This window comes from Diabrotica undecimpunctata, chromosome 6 (assembly GCF_040954645.1).
Source record: "Diabrotica undecimpunctata isolate CICGRU chromosome 6, icDiaUnde3, whole genome shotgun sequence".
In the NCBI taxonomy this organism is placed as follows: domain Eukaryota; kingdom Metazoa; phylum Arthropoda; class Insecta; order Coleoptera; family Chrysomelidae; genus Diabrotica; species Diabrotica undecimpunctata.
In genome coordinates this window covers 94206994-94227458 of record NC_092808.1, presented here as the reverse complement: position 1 = coordinate 94227458, position 20465 = coordinate 94206994, and the positions used below count along the sequence as shown (strand labels likewise).

At 34.1% G+C, this 20465-nt stretch overlaps 2 protein-coding genes across 3 annotated transcripts in view; one reads left to right on the top strand and one right to left on the bottom strand.

Annotated features, from left to right (window-relative positions):
- The window catches only part of Gcn2 (eukaryotic translation initiation factor 2 alpha kinase Gcn2), a 112083-nt gene extending 96249 nt beyond the window's left edge, over positions 1 to 15834 (top strand). Inside the window, exons 21-24 of the mRNA XM_072534903.1 lie at positions 3360 to 3523; positions 5660 to 5891; positions 8404 to 8561; positions 15663 to 15834. Coding sequence (XP_072391004.1) covers positions 3360 to 3523; positions 5660 to 5891; positions 8404 to 8561; positions 15663 to 15789 — 681 coding nt within the window. The 3' untranslated portion in view covers positions 15790 to 15834. The remainder of the gene's footprint in view (positions 1 to 3359; positions 3524 to 5659; positions 5892 to 8403; positions 8562 to 15662) is intronic.
- Positions 15831 to 20465, bottom strand: part of LOC140443571 (pre-mRNA-processing factor 39-like) — a 58817-nt gene continuing 54182 nt past the window's right edge. For both annotated transcript variants that reach the window (XM_072534904.1, XM_072534905.1), the window contains one exon: positions 15831 to 16353. In XM_072534904.1, the coding sequence (XP_072391005.1) occupies positions 16083 to 16353 (271 nt within the window). In that variant the 3' untranslated portion in view covers positions 15831 to 16082. The remainder of the gene's footprint in view (positions 16354 to 20465) is intronic.

The window sequence follows — 20465 nt, the reverse complement described above, 5'->3', positions numbered from 1 at the left end:
GAAATCTGTTCTCTTCAAAAACAGCCAGAAAACTATAGAGGTATAAACTTGTTAATTACTACGCTAAAACTTACATCTAAAATTTTTACAAGTGCTAATAAATCAGAGGATAAGTTTAGCAGATGAACAACAGTGTTTTCGTAGTGGAAGATCGTGTACAGATGCAATATTCGTTATAAAGCAAATTACTGAGAAATCACTAGAGTATAATAGACCTGCATTTCTGTGTCTGATTGACCCAAAGAAAGCGTTTGACAGAGTAAGACTAAAAGATATAATCCGTCTTCTGTATAATAGAGAAGCTCCCCTAAATATTATAAAAACTATCGAAAACATCTACCAAAACAACAAAATGGAAGTCAGATTAGATGGACAACTTACAGAACTTATAGAAATAGACAGCGGAATAAGACAAGGGGATTCATTGAGCCCCATGCTCTTCAATTTGATCATGGATGAAATCACCAAAAGCGTTAACAAAGGAAGAGAATACAGAATGGGAAACAAAGAAATCAAAATACTCTGTTACGCAGACGACGCAATATTGATAGCCCAAGATGAAGATAATCTGCAAAGACTGGTCCACAGATTTAACATAAGAGCAAAAGAATTTAATATGACAATCTCATCTCAGAAAACTAAAACAATAGTAGTCAGCAAAGAGCGAACCAGATGTAAAATAGAAATTGATGGAATCAGTATTGAACAAGTAATAAAATTAAACAATTTTTTTTTTATATAAAATAATAAATAAGTAATAAAATACCTAAAAATTAAACTGTCTAGCTATGGAGACCTGGACAAAGAAGTGAGAGATCAAGTACAAAAGCAAATAGACTGGCAGGATGCCTTAATAACACTATATGGCTTAACAGACACATTAACACTGAGATGAAATCAAGAATTTATATAGCCAGTGTAAGACCAATAATGACATATGCCTCAGAAACAAGACCCGACACAGCCACAACCCAAAGGCTACTGGAAACGGCACTGATGAGAGTACTGAGAAGAATTACAGGAAATACGCCGAGAAGTGAAGACATTACTAGAAAATGTAACGTACAGTGTATAAATGAATGGACACAAAATAGAAAAAATGAATGAAATAACCACATAAGCAGAATGGAGGAGACCAGTGCCGTCAAAATAGCAAGAGATGTCACCAATCGGCAGAAGAAGTATCGGACGACCGTGCAAAAGATGGAGTGACAACCTTCCATAGAGGTATTAATCCGCCAATGAACAAGCAGAATTGCTTATAAAGAGGAAAAAGAAGAAGAATAAGATTTCCCTATATGTTCCAGATAAGACATTTTCCCGTGTTTAACAGTATTTAGCAATTCTCTATCTTTGTTGACCATCCTTAGTTTTTCTTTCTGTCCAAGGTATCTTCAGCATCCGTCTATGAATCCACATTTCTAATGTTTCAATTCTGTTCATGCTTGATAATTTTAGTGTCCATACTTCTGCTCCATACAAAAGTACAGATCAAATATAGCACTTAACCATTCTTTGTCTTAGTTCTAAACTCAGACAATTATTGCAAAGAAATATCGTCATTTTCATAAAAGTAGTCTTAGTCATTGCTATTCTGCGTTTTATTTCTATGTCTGGATCTAGTTGGTCTGTTATGACAGTTCCCAAATATGTAATTTTGTGATCTTTACCTCTCGCTCTCCCTCTCTCTCTCTCTCTCTCTCTATATATATATATATATATATATATATATATATATATATATATATATATATATATTTATATATTTATATATCAATGATAGCCAGCCAGATAAATGCGACAAAACTTGACAGACGAAATGCTTGGCAAACTATGGAGCAGGTGGGCACCATACTCAACTTGCTTATCACTATAATCAGTAATCTAGCTTGGTAGCAGAATATATAAAACTTAGAATAGCCATCTGGAAGGCCAATGGTATACAGCAACGTGCCCTAGAACTCAAGTCGTTCATACAAGATCAAGATATAGAGATCATGATGATCTACGAGACACAGTTTTCTGATCGAAACTATTTACAAGCCCCAAAATACAAACTGTATTATACTTATTATTCTAACAACAAAGCACATGGAGTATAATCATACAAGATAGCATAAAACTCTATGAAAGAGAAACATTTTCCAAAGACTATCTCCAGGTGACAACCATCACAATTAAGGAAAAAAATTAACCATTAACAATACCTGCCTCCGCCTGTTGTACTCCAAAGCATAATACTAAAGAGGGGCATTATGCGGGGTTTCTAATACGTTTCGGCATAGGTTCATCGCAGGTGGCGACTATAATACCAAACATTCAGCTTGGGGTTCGAGATTGGCAACTACAAAAGAACGAACGTTAATCGCAATTATGAAGGCACATCATTTGCAACAAATTTTCATTGTTTAGTCAATTTACTGGCCATATGACGTGAATAAGATTCCCGACGCGATTGATTGTTGCATCACAAAGGGCATTAGGGCAAAAAAATGCTGTAGCAAAATTCTGTTTTGATAAGCCAAAACAGTCATCCCTGCATAACAATTAAACCGACTGGAGAGTATTCAGGAAAAAGTTAGATAATCTAATCACTCTAGATCTGCCATTAAAAAGTATAATTGGTGACTGAAAACCTTAACTAAAAATATACAAGAGGCGGCATGGTGTGCTACCACTAATTATGAAAGGAGTTAAGGAAAAAAATAAAATATCTCTTTCAGTCAGAGAAAAAATTGCTATAAGAAGACAACTACGGAAACAATGACAGCAAACCAGGACCATAAAAAATAAATGAAAATTAAACAAACCCACTAAAGAATTGAAAGTGCTAATCACAGAAGAACAAAATCAGGGAATCTACTTTTATCTAGAAAGCCTTATACGAACGGAGGCTACAGATTACGCGCTGAGAAAAGTAACACGAAAGTTCAAAATTTTTATTATCCTAATCCACTAATCAGAAATAATAATAAAACCTGGATCAGAAAGGACAAAGAAAAGGCTGAATCTACAAACAATTAAAAAATGTTTTTATGTCCTTTCATTCAGAATTATCAGCTGAAAAAGAATAAGAAATCCCGGAATACTCAAATATGCTCTTTCAAATGGATTTACCACATGTAAATTTGACTGTTAGGAAAATTAAGCAAACACTAAGAATCGGATTGAAAAATACATTAAGAACTACGTGAAAAATATTTAAACTTATACATATTCAATGCCATACTACGAATAAATTACTTTCCTAGCATAAAAACCAGAAGGGGGCACGTCTTGAAGACTCATAAACTTGTTACCAGTTTTTTTCCAAAGTATATAGTGATATTATATAATTATATTAGTAAATATTATTTTAGATATTAAGAAGCCTTTGGAGTGCCGGTATCCGAAGTGCATTGATTGAAACTACCAATATGGAGGAAATTAGAGAACAGTTCAATGACTTAAACATTGTTCATGCTGTTTTATTAAAAGACAATGAGCAAAACATAGTTCGAGTGAGAAGCTGGGATAAAGACAGGTATGTTAGCAGTTTTAGTGCTTTAATTTTCTATTTTTAAAATGGCTTAAGCTTACTCTCGATTTGATTTTGACGTGACAACGTCTTAAATTAGGTTGTGGCTCGGAGTCATTTAAGAAAAAGTATAACGCCCGCTCACGTCTGTTACAGTGAGTCACCGAACGAGAGAGAGGCCCGCCGGACCGGCGAATGCCTTGCGTCTCTCTCCCACTCAAACATGATCGGTCCGCTGCGCGCGGCACTAGAGAATTAGGCGCGTTGAATCGCTAAAGTTGAAAATCGTTGAAAGTATCGTCAGCTGTGTCTGTAGTGAAAATGTGGAGTGCTTACAGTGTCCTATTTTAGGGGGAACCACCAGTATCAGATAGAATTTTAGGAAATTACCTAGGGACCTATATTCTTTTATAATATTGCTATGGATTTATCCATTTAATATTGAGCAATGATTGTAAACATTCTTTATAGTTTAAACTTCAATGAAAATTATTAACTGTGTCTAAAGACATATATGATATGAGGTATTTTACCCAAGAGTATTAAGTATAATGAATATACATAAAAACATAATTTTGTTTTCTTAGGATTTAACATTTTGTCAGCACATTATCTCAAATTCACACTTAAATCAATATGTTTTTACTATTAGGTCTGTTGAATGTTTGTTCTTTACACAAAATTTAGTCTATACTTCATATTTATTAAAGGCGGTAAAATATACATTACAATTCAGTTGTTTATAAACCACTTTCAAAGCATAAAGAACCTTTTAAGCTTTGTTTATATTATTTTGTGTATATTAATTGAGTTAATTGGAGTAGCCCACTTTGATACAAAAATACAGTCAATTTATGGATATTTCAAGGTGACAATCTAAAAAAAGCTGATTCTAGTATACCGATTCTTCTGTGTGGTGATTTTAACAAAAACGTAAAGTCAGACAACTCGTTTCTAAATTTCATGAAATGTACGTATAATCTTGATTGCGTATCAAACGTTTCTAAGTCAACTACGTTAAAAGGAACAACCATCGACTTGACTTTCGCAAGACACATTACAGCAGAAACACTTCCTTTCATTTCATATTTCTCCTATCATCGTCCTATCCTCAACAAAATCACTCAAATAGAAATTAGTTAAGTTTAAGTTTACATGTACAATGTTTTAGTAAACAAAATATATTTCTATAGTTAAAATTTGTGCAATTCTTATTTTCATTCAATTCCTTGTTCCTATTGTGCAATTTAATAATATTCATATCAATAAATATTCTACCGAGAAAAAGACGTTGTCACGTAAAATCTTCGCCCGTAAAACCGACTTTACAGGCAACCGATTTTTTTTAGTAAATTATCTTTTAGGTCTCTTATTTTTTTTAGTAACGTATTTATCTGTATATCCACTGTTAAAAAAATATTAAATATTAACCATAAATATTTCATTCACGGGAGAAACTCATAGAAATCATCTAAAAAAGCCTCTCAAACGATATATTACACTATTGATGGAATTTGTGGTTATTTGATAAAAATTCGTATTCAATAATAAAACAAAGTGTAAATACTGACCACTGTTTTTTAGAAGCCGAAGTTCCGGTACATGTTCAAGATCATGTATAAGATCACTTGTGGTACACGCCCAAAAGTTTACATAGGTCAAACATGAAGAAGTTTTACACAACGAATAACGTAACACAGAGCTAGTTATAGACAATAAAACCAGCTTAATATATGCCAATCATTTAATTAAATGTTACGTTACATTGATTGATTACAAAATACAAATTTAATTCTCAATGCGTAAACTACTCTAACTAAACTCTAAAATAATCGAGTATTTTATATGTACACAAATAACTTACCCTACATCTTACCTGATAGTTTTACATTATATTTCAATTTTAAATAAAATCCATTATATTTTAATAAAAGATTTTACATTTAAATAAAAATAATTTTTTGTATTATTTAAAACAATGATGAATACATTTAAGTGAAAACTTTTAATATAAGTTTGTAAAGAGTACAATTATGGAGTTGTAAGATTTTAAGTAACAATAAACATACTGCTGTCCAATACCAATAGATTTTATTGAAATTTTTTACTTACTTATTTTTTAAATCTAATAAATTTCTCTAGATTTCAAGAGAAATCGTTTCCCACTACAGAACTGGTAGAAAACTTACAGAGAATTATGAAAACGTGGAATGATAGTAATCAAGAGAATATGCAGTTGACGTCTATTTCACGATCTGACAGTCGTTCTTCATACGCAGACAAAAATCAACATAACCAAGAAGCAGATGTGGATGTCCTATTTCTAACGGTCGACAAAATTTCGTCCAATGCAAGAAAGAGATATGAAAATCAGGTAATTTCCAGTTAGTTTTTCTTTATTCATTTGTGGTTGTTTAACTAATGTCATTGAGCTTTAATTATTGATTTATATTGGATCTTGACATTAGCTCTTTTGTTAGTAAGGCTATCAGCAATCTCGCTGCCAACAATTCCTTTATCCCTTAGCATCCATAGCACAGTAAGCAATTTGTTTGCCCTGACGGTTGCTTAAGGAACTGTTTATAGTTCCAAATCCAAACTATTACCGATTCATAAGATATAGACTTCATAGCATTAAGTGCAGCTTGCTAAGCAAGCAAGCAAGCAATTCAATTAAACCCAACCGGTGAGACTTGTTCACCCCTTAGATTTACGTTCGGGTGTAACAATTCAATGGAGCGGGGTGTATTAATTCGATTGTAAACGGTAATCGCTCCAGACTATCCCTTTCACCCCTAAAGGACTCTGATGCGCGATAGGGGTACAACTATCAGCCAAATGCTCTTCATGTGGAAGTTCTAGGTAATAGAAATCCAACATGGTTCCGTAAGCGAATCAAATTCAGGCTAGCATTAATCGCTTTATTCCTGTTATCCTCTTGTATCCTATCCGCGAAACTGAAATTGCTTGCTTGGGCCTTGAGACTTGGTGTTTAAGGGTTTGGGCCCTACGTGCCCGTGTTTTTGCTTGTTAGTTTTTTTGTTGGCTTGCGCCGGTTTTTGTTAGTATTTTTTGTTTTTTTTTTGGTAGCCGAATCCGTTTTTTATATTTTTTTTGTAAGATGACCTGAAAATAAAATCTGAATTAATGGGGCCTACACAATTTTCACTGCGTTTTTCTTATGCTCCTATATCTTATGCTTCTATACGTATTTCTATGCTGCTTATTAATCTTATCTTCGTTTTTATTCTTAGCTTGTTTCTTCTACCTGCGAGTACTTTTACTGACGCTTTTGCAATGTTTGCTTTTTGTACTGTGGCGTCAACGTGCTTTTTAAATGTTAATCCTTTGTCTATTATTACTCCCAGGTATTTGGCCTCGCTTTTCCATTCGATGGAATGGTTTTGCACTGTAAATTGTTCCTCTGGTTGTTGGTGTCTCTTTTCAAAGAGCACCTCTTGCGTTTTTCGGAATTTATGGTATTTTCCCACTGTATACTTCATTCTTTGATATTTTCCAATGTTGTTTGCAGGTTATGTACGGCTATAAAAACTTATAGTAAATATTTTTTTGGGTAACTGAATCAGAGTATCTGTTCATAGTTTTTGTCATATTTCAGTATCGTAATTACTAAAAATAGCAAAAAGGGTCATTTCAAACAAAAAAAGCCAGAGATTTTTAATTATTACGTGAAGGAACCCCATCGAAATTTGTGAACGTGTACGCATGTTCAAAAATTGTTTGTGAATGTGTACATATAATCAATGAACGGCTAAAAGAACTTTCTACTCCCAGAGATAGCCGAAGTACAATGCGGATTGGTACCAGGAAAAGGAACGCGGGAGCAGGTCCTGACCACCAGACAGATAATAGAAAAAGCGAGAGAACACAACATACCAATGCTGGCTGCTCTGTTTCGTAGATTACACAAAGCCTTTCGATTCAGTAAAATGTACACATGTTCACAAATTGTTTGTGAATATGTACATATAATCAATGATCGGCTAAAGAACTTTCTACTCCCAGAGATAGCTGAAGAACAATGCGGATTTGTACCAGCAAAAGGAACGCGGGAGCAGATACTGAACACTAGACAGATAATAGAAAAATAGAGAGAACACAACATACCAATGCTGCTATATTTCGTAGATTACACAAAGGCTTTCATTCAATAAAATGGAATCCCCTCTGGAGTATAATGGAAAATATAGAATACCTAACCACCTAGTTAATCTAATAAGAAGTCTGTATGATAAAAACTCAGCCAAAGTTAAAATACACGGAATATATATAATGACCCGAACCGCAACAGTTAAACTGATTAAAATATGAAAATACCGAAAAATAACAAGGAATACTAAGCTTAGGTCGGTCAATGCCTTAATTTTCCTCATTGCTACATACGCAGCTGAAACATATGACTCTCAATAAAATCTATAGGAATAAGATCGAATCCTTCGAAATGTGGGTCCATAGAAGAATTCTACGCGTGTCCTGGACAGAACATACAACCAACCTGTCAATTCTGGAAGAGCTTTATATAAAAGACAAGCTCTTAAAAAAAGTAAGTCGAGCATACCTGATTTACTTCGACCAAATAGCTAGAACGGCTACCATGGAACTATTGATAGAAGGAAAAGTAGAACGCCAAAGACCAGTTTCTTGTTGGGGATATTATATACTCATATTGTATTCCATGTTTTCTAATAACAGGTATTATTGAATTTTCTTCTTAGAAAGTCAAGTCAGTGTTCTTTGATCAAATTAATTTTTGATATTTGATATCTAGAGATAGCTAATTTATTAACTTACTGATTTCTTTTTGATAATAAATGTTGCGCAAATTTTATTACACATTGAATATAATCATACCTGTTTATTTACAGATACGGTCACAGTTAAGTAATTTGTTTAAAAAACTGACAGGATTTGTAATAGTCCTCGGACTGTCCGTAGAGGCAAATGTTATAAGGACATTGGCATCGTATTTGGAATTTGAAACAGAACAACAGTTTCAAAGAACAGTCGAAGATGTAATAGAAAAGTAAGTTTTTTAATGTGCCTTAAATAAGTTAAGTCATGGTACAACTTAAATCCTAGTGTCACAATTAATCTAATGTTAATACTCAAGCACAATGATCTAATTTTCCTTATTGTACGATTTTTTAATTTTTGTAATTTGTAAAGGTTCATAATCTGCATATATAAAAAAAATTAAATGGATGAACCAAAAATCAAATCAAATACAATATTACAAAGAACCCTCTGTAGCAAAAATAAAATATTGCACTGGATAGGCCACCTTATAAGAATGGATAATAACAGAACATCTAGTAGTAGTAGGGTAGTGGAAATATGGTGGGACGTCAGTCAATAGGAAGATCAAGGAAGAGGTGGAGAGATCAAATGAGAACAATTGCTATAAGATTATAGACAAATTATAAGGGTATACAACTGGAGGGCAGCCCAGGAAAGGGTTGCTTGAAGGCGGGTGATGCGGAAGGTCAGGGCCCGATTTGGGCTGTAGCACCGTTGGAGAGAGAGAGAGATAGAGAGAACCAGCCATGGAGTTAAATCAAATAAATAACAAAAAATACAATCAAACACATAATCCCGTAACCTAACAGTTAATCCTACAACTAAACTTGCTTTTACATTAACTGTTATATATAAATATACGAAAAACCGGTACATAACATTTTATTACGTGACAATTGTAAAGCATGTTTTCTTTTTAAATTTGAAATAATAATGGACCTAAAAAAAACTACCAGAACAACATCATCAGGTTCAAAATGACAGATACCGATATGAATGTCAAATTCAGGAATAACTCTTGAATAGTGAAAATATTAAGGATCTACCCACAAAACTGGAACTTTTCCCATCTGAAGCGACGTAAAAAAGGAAGTAGAGAACATCAAACAGCAGCGTCTTGTTAAACAACATACATTTCCTAGGACTCAACACGGAAAGAGTCCCTGAACGTGCGTTCATAACGAGGCGCCGACCCTCGATCGGAGCATAGGATGGTATCATTTAATCGATTTTCGGTAAAATAAATGCGAGCGTTCACCGTCAGTGCTACGCCCTAGGCGAGGAGACGGTGCGATGGTCTCCGTTATGAACGCACCTTGAGAGTTGAATCCTTTTGATATCTACTATATTTTAATATAACCCTTAAAACTTAACTACCAGACCAATTTGACATGTCTTTGCTATCGGGCCACTGAGTCAAAAAGAGATCACCCAGAAAAATACTTCGAAATGAGTGACTATTCTGAGTCTACAAATAAAAATATAAAGGAAACGAGCAGAAAGGTGATTCCGGTGAACCTTCAGCATAGTAAGATCGAACTTACTGTTATTATGAAAAGTTTCGAATAGCCTTATTACATGAGCCGACACACCAAGATCAAATAAAAGATAGGAAAAAACAAATGTTAACAATCTGATTAATTTTAAAATTCTGTCCATTGAGTGAATTTGCAACCACCGTTTTTGTGTTCTCATCTTGAAGCTTTGTAATAGCATAAATTTTAGCTGTCTTATTTTGTATTCGTGATTTTTTCAGACGTTTCATACTCATGCCACATGAATTTTTATAGCTTGTTGCTTCATCAATTCGTAATGTGCCTTTTAGTCAGACCCATCAAAGTGACCGTCTAGGAGACAGCCAAGAAAACATTTTAGCTCTGAAGATCACTCTTTTCTGTTCGCAATCAGAGAACGTGGCGTATTTTTTTTGCAGTGGATTTTAGAGTAACTGCATATTTTCTTCAAATCTGTTGCCAAATCATGTTTCGGATTAAGCGGATTTTCGGATTACCGAAGTTCGAATTAACGGGACTACTCTAATTTTTTTCTACGCAGTTTTGGGTGTATGCAATGGTACATTTAGTATAACGAAAAATCAATTATATTTAAAATGGTAAGAAAAAATAAAGGTTCTGGCGCTAATGTTAAGTAAGATAAGGTTCTTCAAAGTTTTCTATTTTTAACGATTTTACGGCTATTTTTAATTTCTCATTATAACTTTTCATCATGTTTTTTCTTGTACATTTATATATATATATATATATATATATATATATATATATATATATATATATATATATATATATATATATATATATATATATATATATACTCGTTTTCATCGTTCTTAACGTGTGCCTGAAATAAGCTACTGCGTAATTCAATTATGCGAGTCACGTTCGTCACGGTAAAGTGCGATGAGAAGAGACCACTCACGTCTCCCAGTATTGTAGCAATAACACCGATGCGTTTGGCCGATACGGTGTCGGTGATAAGTTCGGCCTCTTTACGAATACAGATAGCTGACAGTGACGTGTTTTTTTTAACATGTTACCCTGATCTGTGCAGGTTTGAAGTAGCTGATGAAATAGTTTTTATATATATATATATATATATATATATATATATATATATATAAGTAAACAGTTTTTAATTAATTAATAGTTTGAGCACTCCATTGGATAAAATCTGTCTCCTCAAGAACTTCCCCGTTTACTGTTAAACAATTACAATAGTTGACCTGAGTTCTCCAATCAACGATACAAGATAGTTTGAACCATGTTTTTTCAACCATCAATTAATAAAGTACCGCCATGTAAGTAATGTTTATTTATTTGTTTATTTATTAATTCATTACAGTTTAATAGACTATGTTACCAATTTGTGGGTCTTACCTTGTCTGCTTAAACATTTTATTCATTTATAAAACCACAGACATGTAATATTGGCATAATTACTGTAATTTATATAGTTTATATCACCTACCTATGTTTTATCTTTATTAGACAACACCCTAATATGGGATTATTATTTTCAGCATTTTAACTTTGTATCGTGACCTGAAGATGCTTTGCATATTATAGAAAGCGAAACCGGTCGTCCGATTAGTTAAATTAAATTGATTGTGAGTAAGTCTAACTTATTATTTCTTTTACCTTTTGAAATGGACTCACACAAGCAACACATTCATGACTCCATTACATAAAATAATACTCTCGACACCTTAAAAATTCCAGTTTATTATAAATTAACTCTCTCTCTTCCGATAGCCATTGCAATAATGACTTGTGGCATTGTTCTTGAATGAGCTGGCTAATAGGTTTATAATTGTAGCAATTACCATTGATATTTTATGTTGTTGTAGTCGATTTTAGTCAGTCATTGTTGGAATTTGTTCCGAACAGTTTTACTTATTATTTTTTGTTGTGAATAACTAATTGTTCTATTTAATAAGAAAAATGCCGGGAAAAACGATAACAGGAGAAATACGACAATGTGTAATTTATTTATTGGAGTATTTTAAAAAAGAAAAAAACTTTGCTTTCGTTATCATCGGTACATGAACGAGTAGCGGACGCTTTGAAAATCAGTATTCGCACAGTGACAAGAATAAAGAGTGAATACAAGACAGGGGCAGCTCTTACTACACCAGGAGAGTCACGTAATGTACAAAAAAAAAGACTAATAATGTCAGCGATACTATAAAAGGAGAGATTAGAAATGTACTGTATGGCATGAAAGCAAAAGGAGAGCACGTTACAATTAAAGTTCTAAATACACAATTAAGAAACAAGCATCTCTATGACGGTTCTGATACAAGTTTGTGTCGTCTTATGAAAAATTGTGGGTTTTCATGCAATCTAGAAAATAGTAGACGAGTGCTATGTGAGAAACCATGTATTGTCTCCAAACGACTGTATTTTTTGAGGCATTATATGAGAAATTTTTTAAGTCCAAGCCCACTTCAGTTCGTTTTTTTAGATGAAACATGGATATTCCTAAAAGGGACATTTGGCAAGATGACTGTGTAAAAAGCATCAGAAAAGGACACGAAAATACAGGTAAACGCTTTGTTGTTTTACATGCCGGAAGTAGGCAAGGATTTGTTAAAGATGCTGGATTACTGTTTTCTACGAAATCGAAGAGTGCAGACTATCATGATTCTATGGATAAAGAGTCTTTTAAAAAGTGGGTTTTCGAAAAGCTGATACCAATGTTGGAGGAACCATCTCTAATTATTATGGATAACGCCTCATACCATAGCCCTTTAATAGAAAAGTTACCGAATGCCAGTTGGAAAAAATCGGACTTACGAATGGTTACGAGCGAAAAAAATAATTTTTGACGACGATTCGGGCAAGACAGAGCTATTGAGTCTTCGTCGCCAGAAAAAACCACAAAATACCAGGTACGTTATAGACGAGCTACTCCAAGAACATGGGCATCAGGTTTTGAGATTGCCTCCATATCACTGTCAATATAATCCGATTGAGTTGGTCTGGGGCATTTCTAAACAATACTATGATCGTCATATTGGAGAACATGGACGTGGAGATGAAACAGTGAAAAAAGTTTGGGGCGATGCATTAGCTGAGGCAACAACTGCAGTGTGGGCGAGTTGTGTTAACCATACTGAAAAATTAATTCAGGACGACTGGGCAAAAATGGTCACATATGATGAAAATGAAAGTAGGATTATCATCGATTTGGCGGAAGATTCCAATGATGAAGACAGTTCCAGTGAAGACGCTGACTGATTAGCTAATTAATCAAGGTCAGTACGTTGTAACAGTTCAGAATTCGCTACAGTGCTTAAAACTTAAAAAATCTGTATCATTTTTTAATTAAAGTGGGTTAAATAATTAACACTTTTTTGGGTATATTTCAAAATCCTTTTAAAATGTACTTTTCGTTATATCCTGTCCTATTGTACTGCAAGCTAGAAAAATACTTCTTCGCAATTTATACGTATATTCCGTTATTAGCAATTTAATGAAAAATAATTTATAATTTTCTTTTATAACTATTATTTCGTTTGACATGCTACATTTTGCTCCGCCACTGGATGAGGTAAACGAATTGAGCTTAGACAAGGAAAGACAGATGAAACAACTTATTGCAAGTGTTTTACACGCACACGCCAAGAACGATGAAATCGATTATATATATATATATATATATATATATATATATATATATATATATATATATATATATATATATATATATATATATATATATATATTATTAAATAAAAAAGAAAGCTTAGTTTCTGTAACTTAAAATAGTCTATTGTAAAATATTCTAGGGCTAACGGTAACAAAGTTATGGTTAATCAAAGTGTGATGCTTGCATCGATTTGTATATACCTAATAGTACAAGGAAGGAAAGTTATAACTAGAAAATTTTACAATAGACTATTTTAAAGTACAGAAACTAAGCTTTCTCTTTTATGTGGTAATGCCTATACCTGAATGTACAAGAAAAAAGTTATAAAAAATAGTCATAAAATTGAAAAAATTCGTTTAAAGTAAAAAACTTTGAAGAAGCAATCTTGCTTAAAATAAGGTCTAGATCATGTTAAAGTTAATTGATTTATGTACCGTTGTATATATCTAAAACTGCGTAAAAAAAGTTATATAAAATAACATTTGCGAAAAAATAGGGAAAATGACCCAAAATGGTGAGTGGCGATCTTTAAAAAGAATCGTATCTCGGTTACTATTAATGTACAAAAATACATTGAAGACTAGAGATAGAACTTTTTTTTTCTATGAAGGAATGCCTATTATACCTATACTCCCGTGGAAAGTTATGGTTTAAAAAATAAAAACAGCGTGTTTTCATAATTTTTTTCTTGGTATTTTGAAATATATTTTTTGTCAAAAAACACGATTTTTTAGTTTATTAGGTGACATTTCGACGTGAAATTTAATTTGGAACAGCTTTTCTGTATATGTATGAAAACTGCATAGAATTCACACAAATTGCACCCTAGTGCATAGAGACTAATTCACCCTTTCTAAAAAATGCACCCCATAAACTCCGTGGTTTTTTCATATTTACGGGTCCATTGACCATAATCAATAACCTAGTAGTAGGTAGGTGTTTAGTGGTCAGGTCAGTTTTGCGTAACTGTAAACCAGAGGTCCCCAAACTTTTTTACAGTTAGTATATTTTTGTAATTAGATGTGGAGTAAGACAGGGATGCGTATTGTCGCCAATTCTTTTCAATGCCTACTCCGAAGAGGTCCTGAAAAAAGCTCTTGAGGGTGAAACAGCTGGAATAAAGGTAAATGGAGTTCCCATTAACAACATTAGATATGCGGACGACACTGTGATCTTAGCCGAAAACATTGAAGATCTTCAGAGACTGGTGACCAGAATATCAGAGTATGGAAGAGAGTATGGTCTAACAATGAATGTCAAGAAGACGAAATTTATGAGAATATCGAAAACTCAAAGAAATAACGAGAATCTTCTAATAAACGAAACCAACGTCGAACAAGTGGACAAATATGCATACCTGGGAACAATGATTACCTCCACAAATGATATAATCAGGAGATAAAAATAAGAATAGAAAAGGCTAGAGCAAATTTCAATAAAATGAGAAGAGTTCTATGTACAAGGTGCTATGTTTTTTCGACTTTATTTTATGGAATTGAATCTTGAACCTTGAATGCGACATCAATGAAAAAACTGGAATCATTTGAGCTGTGGGTGTACAGAAGAATTCTGAAAATATCATGGACAGAACACGTCACAAACAAAGAGGTTCTGGGAAGGATGAACAAAGAAATGGAAATTTTAAATTCAATAAAAACAAGAAAATTAGAATATCTCGGACATATTACACGTGGAGAGAAATACACCTTGCTCCAACTGATTATGCAGGGAAAGATCCAAGGAAAGAGAAGCATAGGGAGGCGTAGAATGTCATGGCTGCGCAACCTGAGAGAGTGGTACGGATGTACATCAAATGAACTTTTCAGAGCAGCCGTCTCAAAAGTCCAAAGAGCTATGATGATTGCCGACCTCCGCCGTGGAGATGGCACTTGAAGAAGAAGATATTTTTGTAGATATTTAATTGTTGAGCATACGTCAGTCCCTAGCCAATTGAATCGTGCGAACATTCGACTGTCTAACCATGACATGTTTAAGTCGTCACATGATTAATCCGAGATAATTCCAATTAAGCTGGAAAAATTAATTTGTAGTACTTTATCCGTTTCGTGTTGTACAATTGTGTGTAGTTAATAATTTTACTTGATTCTTAAATATATGTAATACGACTTAATCCTTTCCTTTTATATTTGTTTTGTAGGCATCCTCGACACAAGAAGTACCTCAATAACATATGTGATGAAATTTATGACCAAAAAACTAAAAGAAAAAATCCAACTGTTGTTTTATACAGTTTACCTGACAATTTTCATAAAGTCATTTTTTAAATCATTTTTATCTGTAAATATAGGAAATAAAAATATTTTTCTATACTATTTTTTATTTTGACATACTAATTAAAATTACATGATTTCCGTAATAAGAAAATACAAAAAAAATGGTTCGTAAAATATTTAACACAATTGCAACACAAGGTATGATAATAAACGCTAAAAATTTTTTGGTGCCCAATAACATTTTAACGAAAATTGGGAGCCAAATTAAACCCAATACAGATTTGTGAACTGCACAAGCGATCATTTTGATGGTTATTATTAGTACCAACATTCTTGTAACTTGGTTAGTACCCATATCCTCCCCCATAACCGCTCCATTGATTGTATCCACCATAGCCACCTTGTGGGTATTGCCAATTTTGATATTGGTATTGATCTCCTTGACCGTACGGAGGATAATAGTTGGGTCCTTGTTGAGAACCACCAGAATACGGGGGATATGATGGTTGGTTTGACGGTGGTCCATATGGAGCATTATAATTTCCATAATTTCCTTGGGATGATTGAGGCGGTGGTTTAGTTTCTTTTGATTTTGAAGATGACCCCGCTGTCTCACTAAAAATTTAATATATATGAAATTAAACAAAGCACTTTGTACAACTTTGAACTTTTTTTATTTATAGTAAGTAATTTTATAATCTTTTGATTTAGCTTTCCGAATAAAGGTATAAGAATATTTCAAAATTATGAAAATATCAGATTGTTGTAACTTTTGTCTCTATAGAGTAGAACATAAATAGTGGGTCCAGTTAAAAATACTTCAGTAAATAAAGAAGAAATTGATATGAACGCTATTATTTCTGAGATATCTCATGCTTATCCCAATAGTAAAAACATTACTTAATGGCATATCCAAAATTAAAGTTGGAAAAATTGAAGAAAATGCATTTTATGGTCAATAGGATGACACTGATTACGAATCTGCAAGAATATTACTGAACCGGTTTGTAGGTAATTAAAAATGTCGACTATTAAACAAATACAGCCTTAAACTGTAATGGCAATCTGACATCCACATATTCTGGTATGTGAAAACATAAAAATTGATTGTAAGCCGTGATAAAAAAGCAAGCTATTGTTTCACTATCACGATTTACTTAACCAATAACATTAAATTTTTAAATCTTTTTAAAACCCACGAGACGAGACTTCATAGTTGGCGTTTGCTCTAGGCCTGGTACTACTGAAAATCAGTAGAACCAGTGGAAAGAGTAAAAACAATGATCAAAATAAGTTGCTAAAGCACTACAGAAAATAAACAAAGGTAATGCCATTGGAACTTTGAACCGATGATATTAAAGATGTTTACGCAAGTCTAAGATCAAGCAGGAACAAATTGGCTAACAGATTGGTTTAATCAAACCATGAAATTAGAATAAATGCAAATGAATAGGGAAGTAGTATCTTAGTACCTGTGTAAAAAACAAAGATGTTCAGCAATATACAAATTATAGAACCGTCAAAATATTTTGCCACACAATGAAAACACAACATTCATTTGTCTGATAGATCCATTAGAACGCAGATAATGCAAAATATGGGAATAAAGAAACAAACATTCAAGTAGTATTTCCAGCATATGAAGTTACGGGAAATGTGTAGTAAACTATCTGTGAACTAAATGCTAAGACGCTAAATAACTGAGCGAAACTAAATAGAATGGAAATGTCGAATATAGTGTGGATGTCAGTATTAGATTAAATACGCAATAAACGAGTAAAACAAACCATTCAAACTAAAAGCAGATATAATTCACTTTGAGAATTTTTATATTTCTTGATGTAGGAATGGGACAATTGACAACTCGTTTCTGGCGGGGAGAGCTGGATGCGCTACCACTGCTACAGGCACGCTGCGACTCAATTGAAGCAAAGTTTGTCTTTAACAAACCCTACAAAATCGAAACAAGATAGTATAGGGAGACAAACGTGGCAAATGCCTATTGCATATACACCGATGGCTCCAAAATGGTAGAAGGCTCAGGATCACTGAACCTAAGAATAAAGTGGGGTATGGGCAAAAATGACAGCGTAGTTCAGATATAACTGGCTGGTATCTCCATAGCTGCAAAAGAAATAACCCAAAAAAAAGTATAGCAGGGAAAACTATAATAATCTGCACAGATAGCAGATAAGCGCTACCAACCTTGAATAGACCATGTGTTACATGAGGATTAGTAATGGAGTGTTACGAGTCACAACTGAAGCTTCGGATGGTAATACCATCATTCTGAGGTGGGTTAAAGGACACGATAGGAATAAAGGTAACCGCATTGCTGACCAATTGGCTAGGAAGGCGGCAGGCTTAAGACTCTTAGGACCTGGGAATCTTTTTGGTTGGTCAACTACAATAATCGCGGAAATTGTCGAATTGTTGAAATTGAAAAAATGGAGTAAGACAAGGAGATGCGCTATATTTATTCTATCGCTACACAAGATAATAAAAAAGCTGTCAAACGTAGGAACTATAAACAAGAATGCAGTACAAATAATAGGATATGCGGATCATATAACCATAGTAGTAACAGATAAAAAAGCATTAAAAAAAACCTTCCAAGAAATAAAAAAAGAAGCAAAACTGAAAGGACTGGAAATAAATGAAAATAAAAAATACATGAACGTAAGCAAGAAAAAGAAGACACAAATGACAGAACTACAATAGATGTACACAGTTTCGAAGAGGTTGAAACACTTAAATATTTGGGAGTACTAGTCAACAGAAAAAATGAAAGCGTAGATATGAAAAGAAGAATTCAAGCGGGAAATACAGCGTTTTATAGAAATAAAAAAATATTTAGAGATGAGAAGATAAACCTAAACACAAAAATGAAAATCTACAAAACGATCACAAGACCAATAGTAGTATATGCTGCAGAAACATTTACATTAACAGCAAGAGAAGAAGAGCAATTGAAAGTTTTCGACAGGAAGATTATCAGAAAAATACTGAGACCAAAGCGGGAAAACGAAGAGAGTGTAAGACAATGGAGATGAATCACGAAATACAAGAATGGATGGGTCAAGAGAACATAGTTAGAACAATAAAAACACAAAGAATTAGATGGTATGAACACATAATGAGAAGAGAGAAGAGTTATAACGGAATGGATACCACCAGGTAAAAGAACCAGAGGCAGACCTAAACTGAGATGGAGACAACAAATGGAACAAGACTTAGGAATATGGAAATTAGAAATATAGAAATGACAAAGAGAGAGAAGAATGGAGAAAAGTAGTGGAAACAGCTAATTCACACCAGAAATTGTAAAACCAAACCCAGAATGGGATGATCCCCCACACAAAAAGGATCTTTAAGTGAAAACAGCTTTAGCTTCTTCGAGAGCGTATAGCTTATATATATATATATATATATATATATATATATATATATATATATATATATATATATATATATATATATATATATATATATATATATATATATATATATATATATATATATATATATATATATATATATATATATATATATACGTTCAAATTATCGGGTAAAGTGGTCTAATAATGTGGCCTGTTTGCGGGAAGCAAAGTAGTCGGGGCACACTTTAAACTGTTTTATTGATTTATTAGCAATAAACTACATACTAAAAACAAGTAAGAAAACTGTAAGAGTTCTTTTCGTTGTCACCTCGTCGTGTGATCGTGTTCTGACAGCCATCAACTGCTCTCATCTCCTCTTCTTTTCTCCCTCGACGTTCCCTCACTTCAATAGCACAGTCAACCCATGTGTGGCTGGAGGTTAACTGTCAATCTGCCACAGGGCTCCCCTCCAGTGAGGAACCTGCTGGTTTCGAACGGCTATGTTGACTTGTGTTGCCCATCAGACGGTTGGCATATGCATGTTCTTCCTGCACCTGTTGGGCCGCTGGAATATATGCTGGTTTGAGTCGGTCCATGGAAATTCGCTGAGGAACATTTTGGACATCCACAGTTAAAAACTTATCACTTCGTTTTAACACTCTAAACGGGCCGGTATAGGGAGGCGTAAGAGGAGGCTTCACTTTATCGGTTCGCACAAACACATGACTCGTAGTCTGTAGATCCGGATGGACAAAGGCAGTGCGGGCTGAGTGGTTGCTCGTCGGTACAGGACGCAATGCTCCCATGGTCTCACGTAGTCGTTGGACAAAACTATGCTCGTCGGGTGTAACAGCACTAGGGACAAGCAGCTGTCCAGGGAGACTCACTGGGGTACCATACACTAACTCGGAGGCTGTACATGCAATGTCTTGTTTGAAAGTGTTTCGAAGGCTTAGCATGACCAGAGGTAGGGCTTCAACCCACGATACTGTGTCCGCGGCGATGAGAGCAGCCTTGAGCGTTCGGTGGAAACGTTCAATACATCCGTTTGATTGTGGGTGGTAGGCAGTGGTTTTAATATGTTGTACACCTAGCAATCCATTGAGCTGGCGAAACAACTGGCTCTCAAATTGCCTACCTCGGTCCGTTGTTATGGTTGCTGGCACGCCAAACCGGGATATCCATCCATCAAGGAGCTTCTGAGCGACAACTTTGGTTGTAATCTCCGAGATTGGTATGGCCTCTGGCCATCTTGTGAAACGGTCGATGATTGTGAGCAGGTATCGAAAGTTCTGATTTGCTGGAAGTGGGCCAACGATGTCGACATGTATGTGTGCGAATCGATCG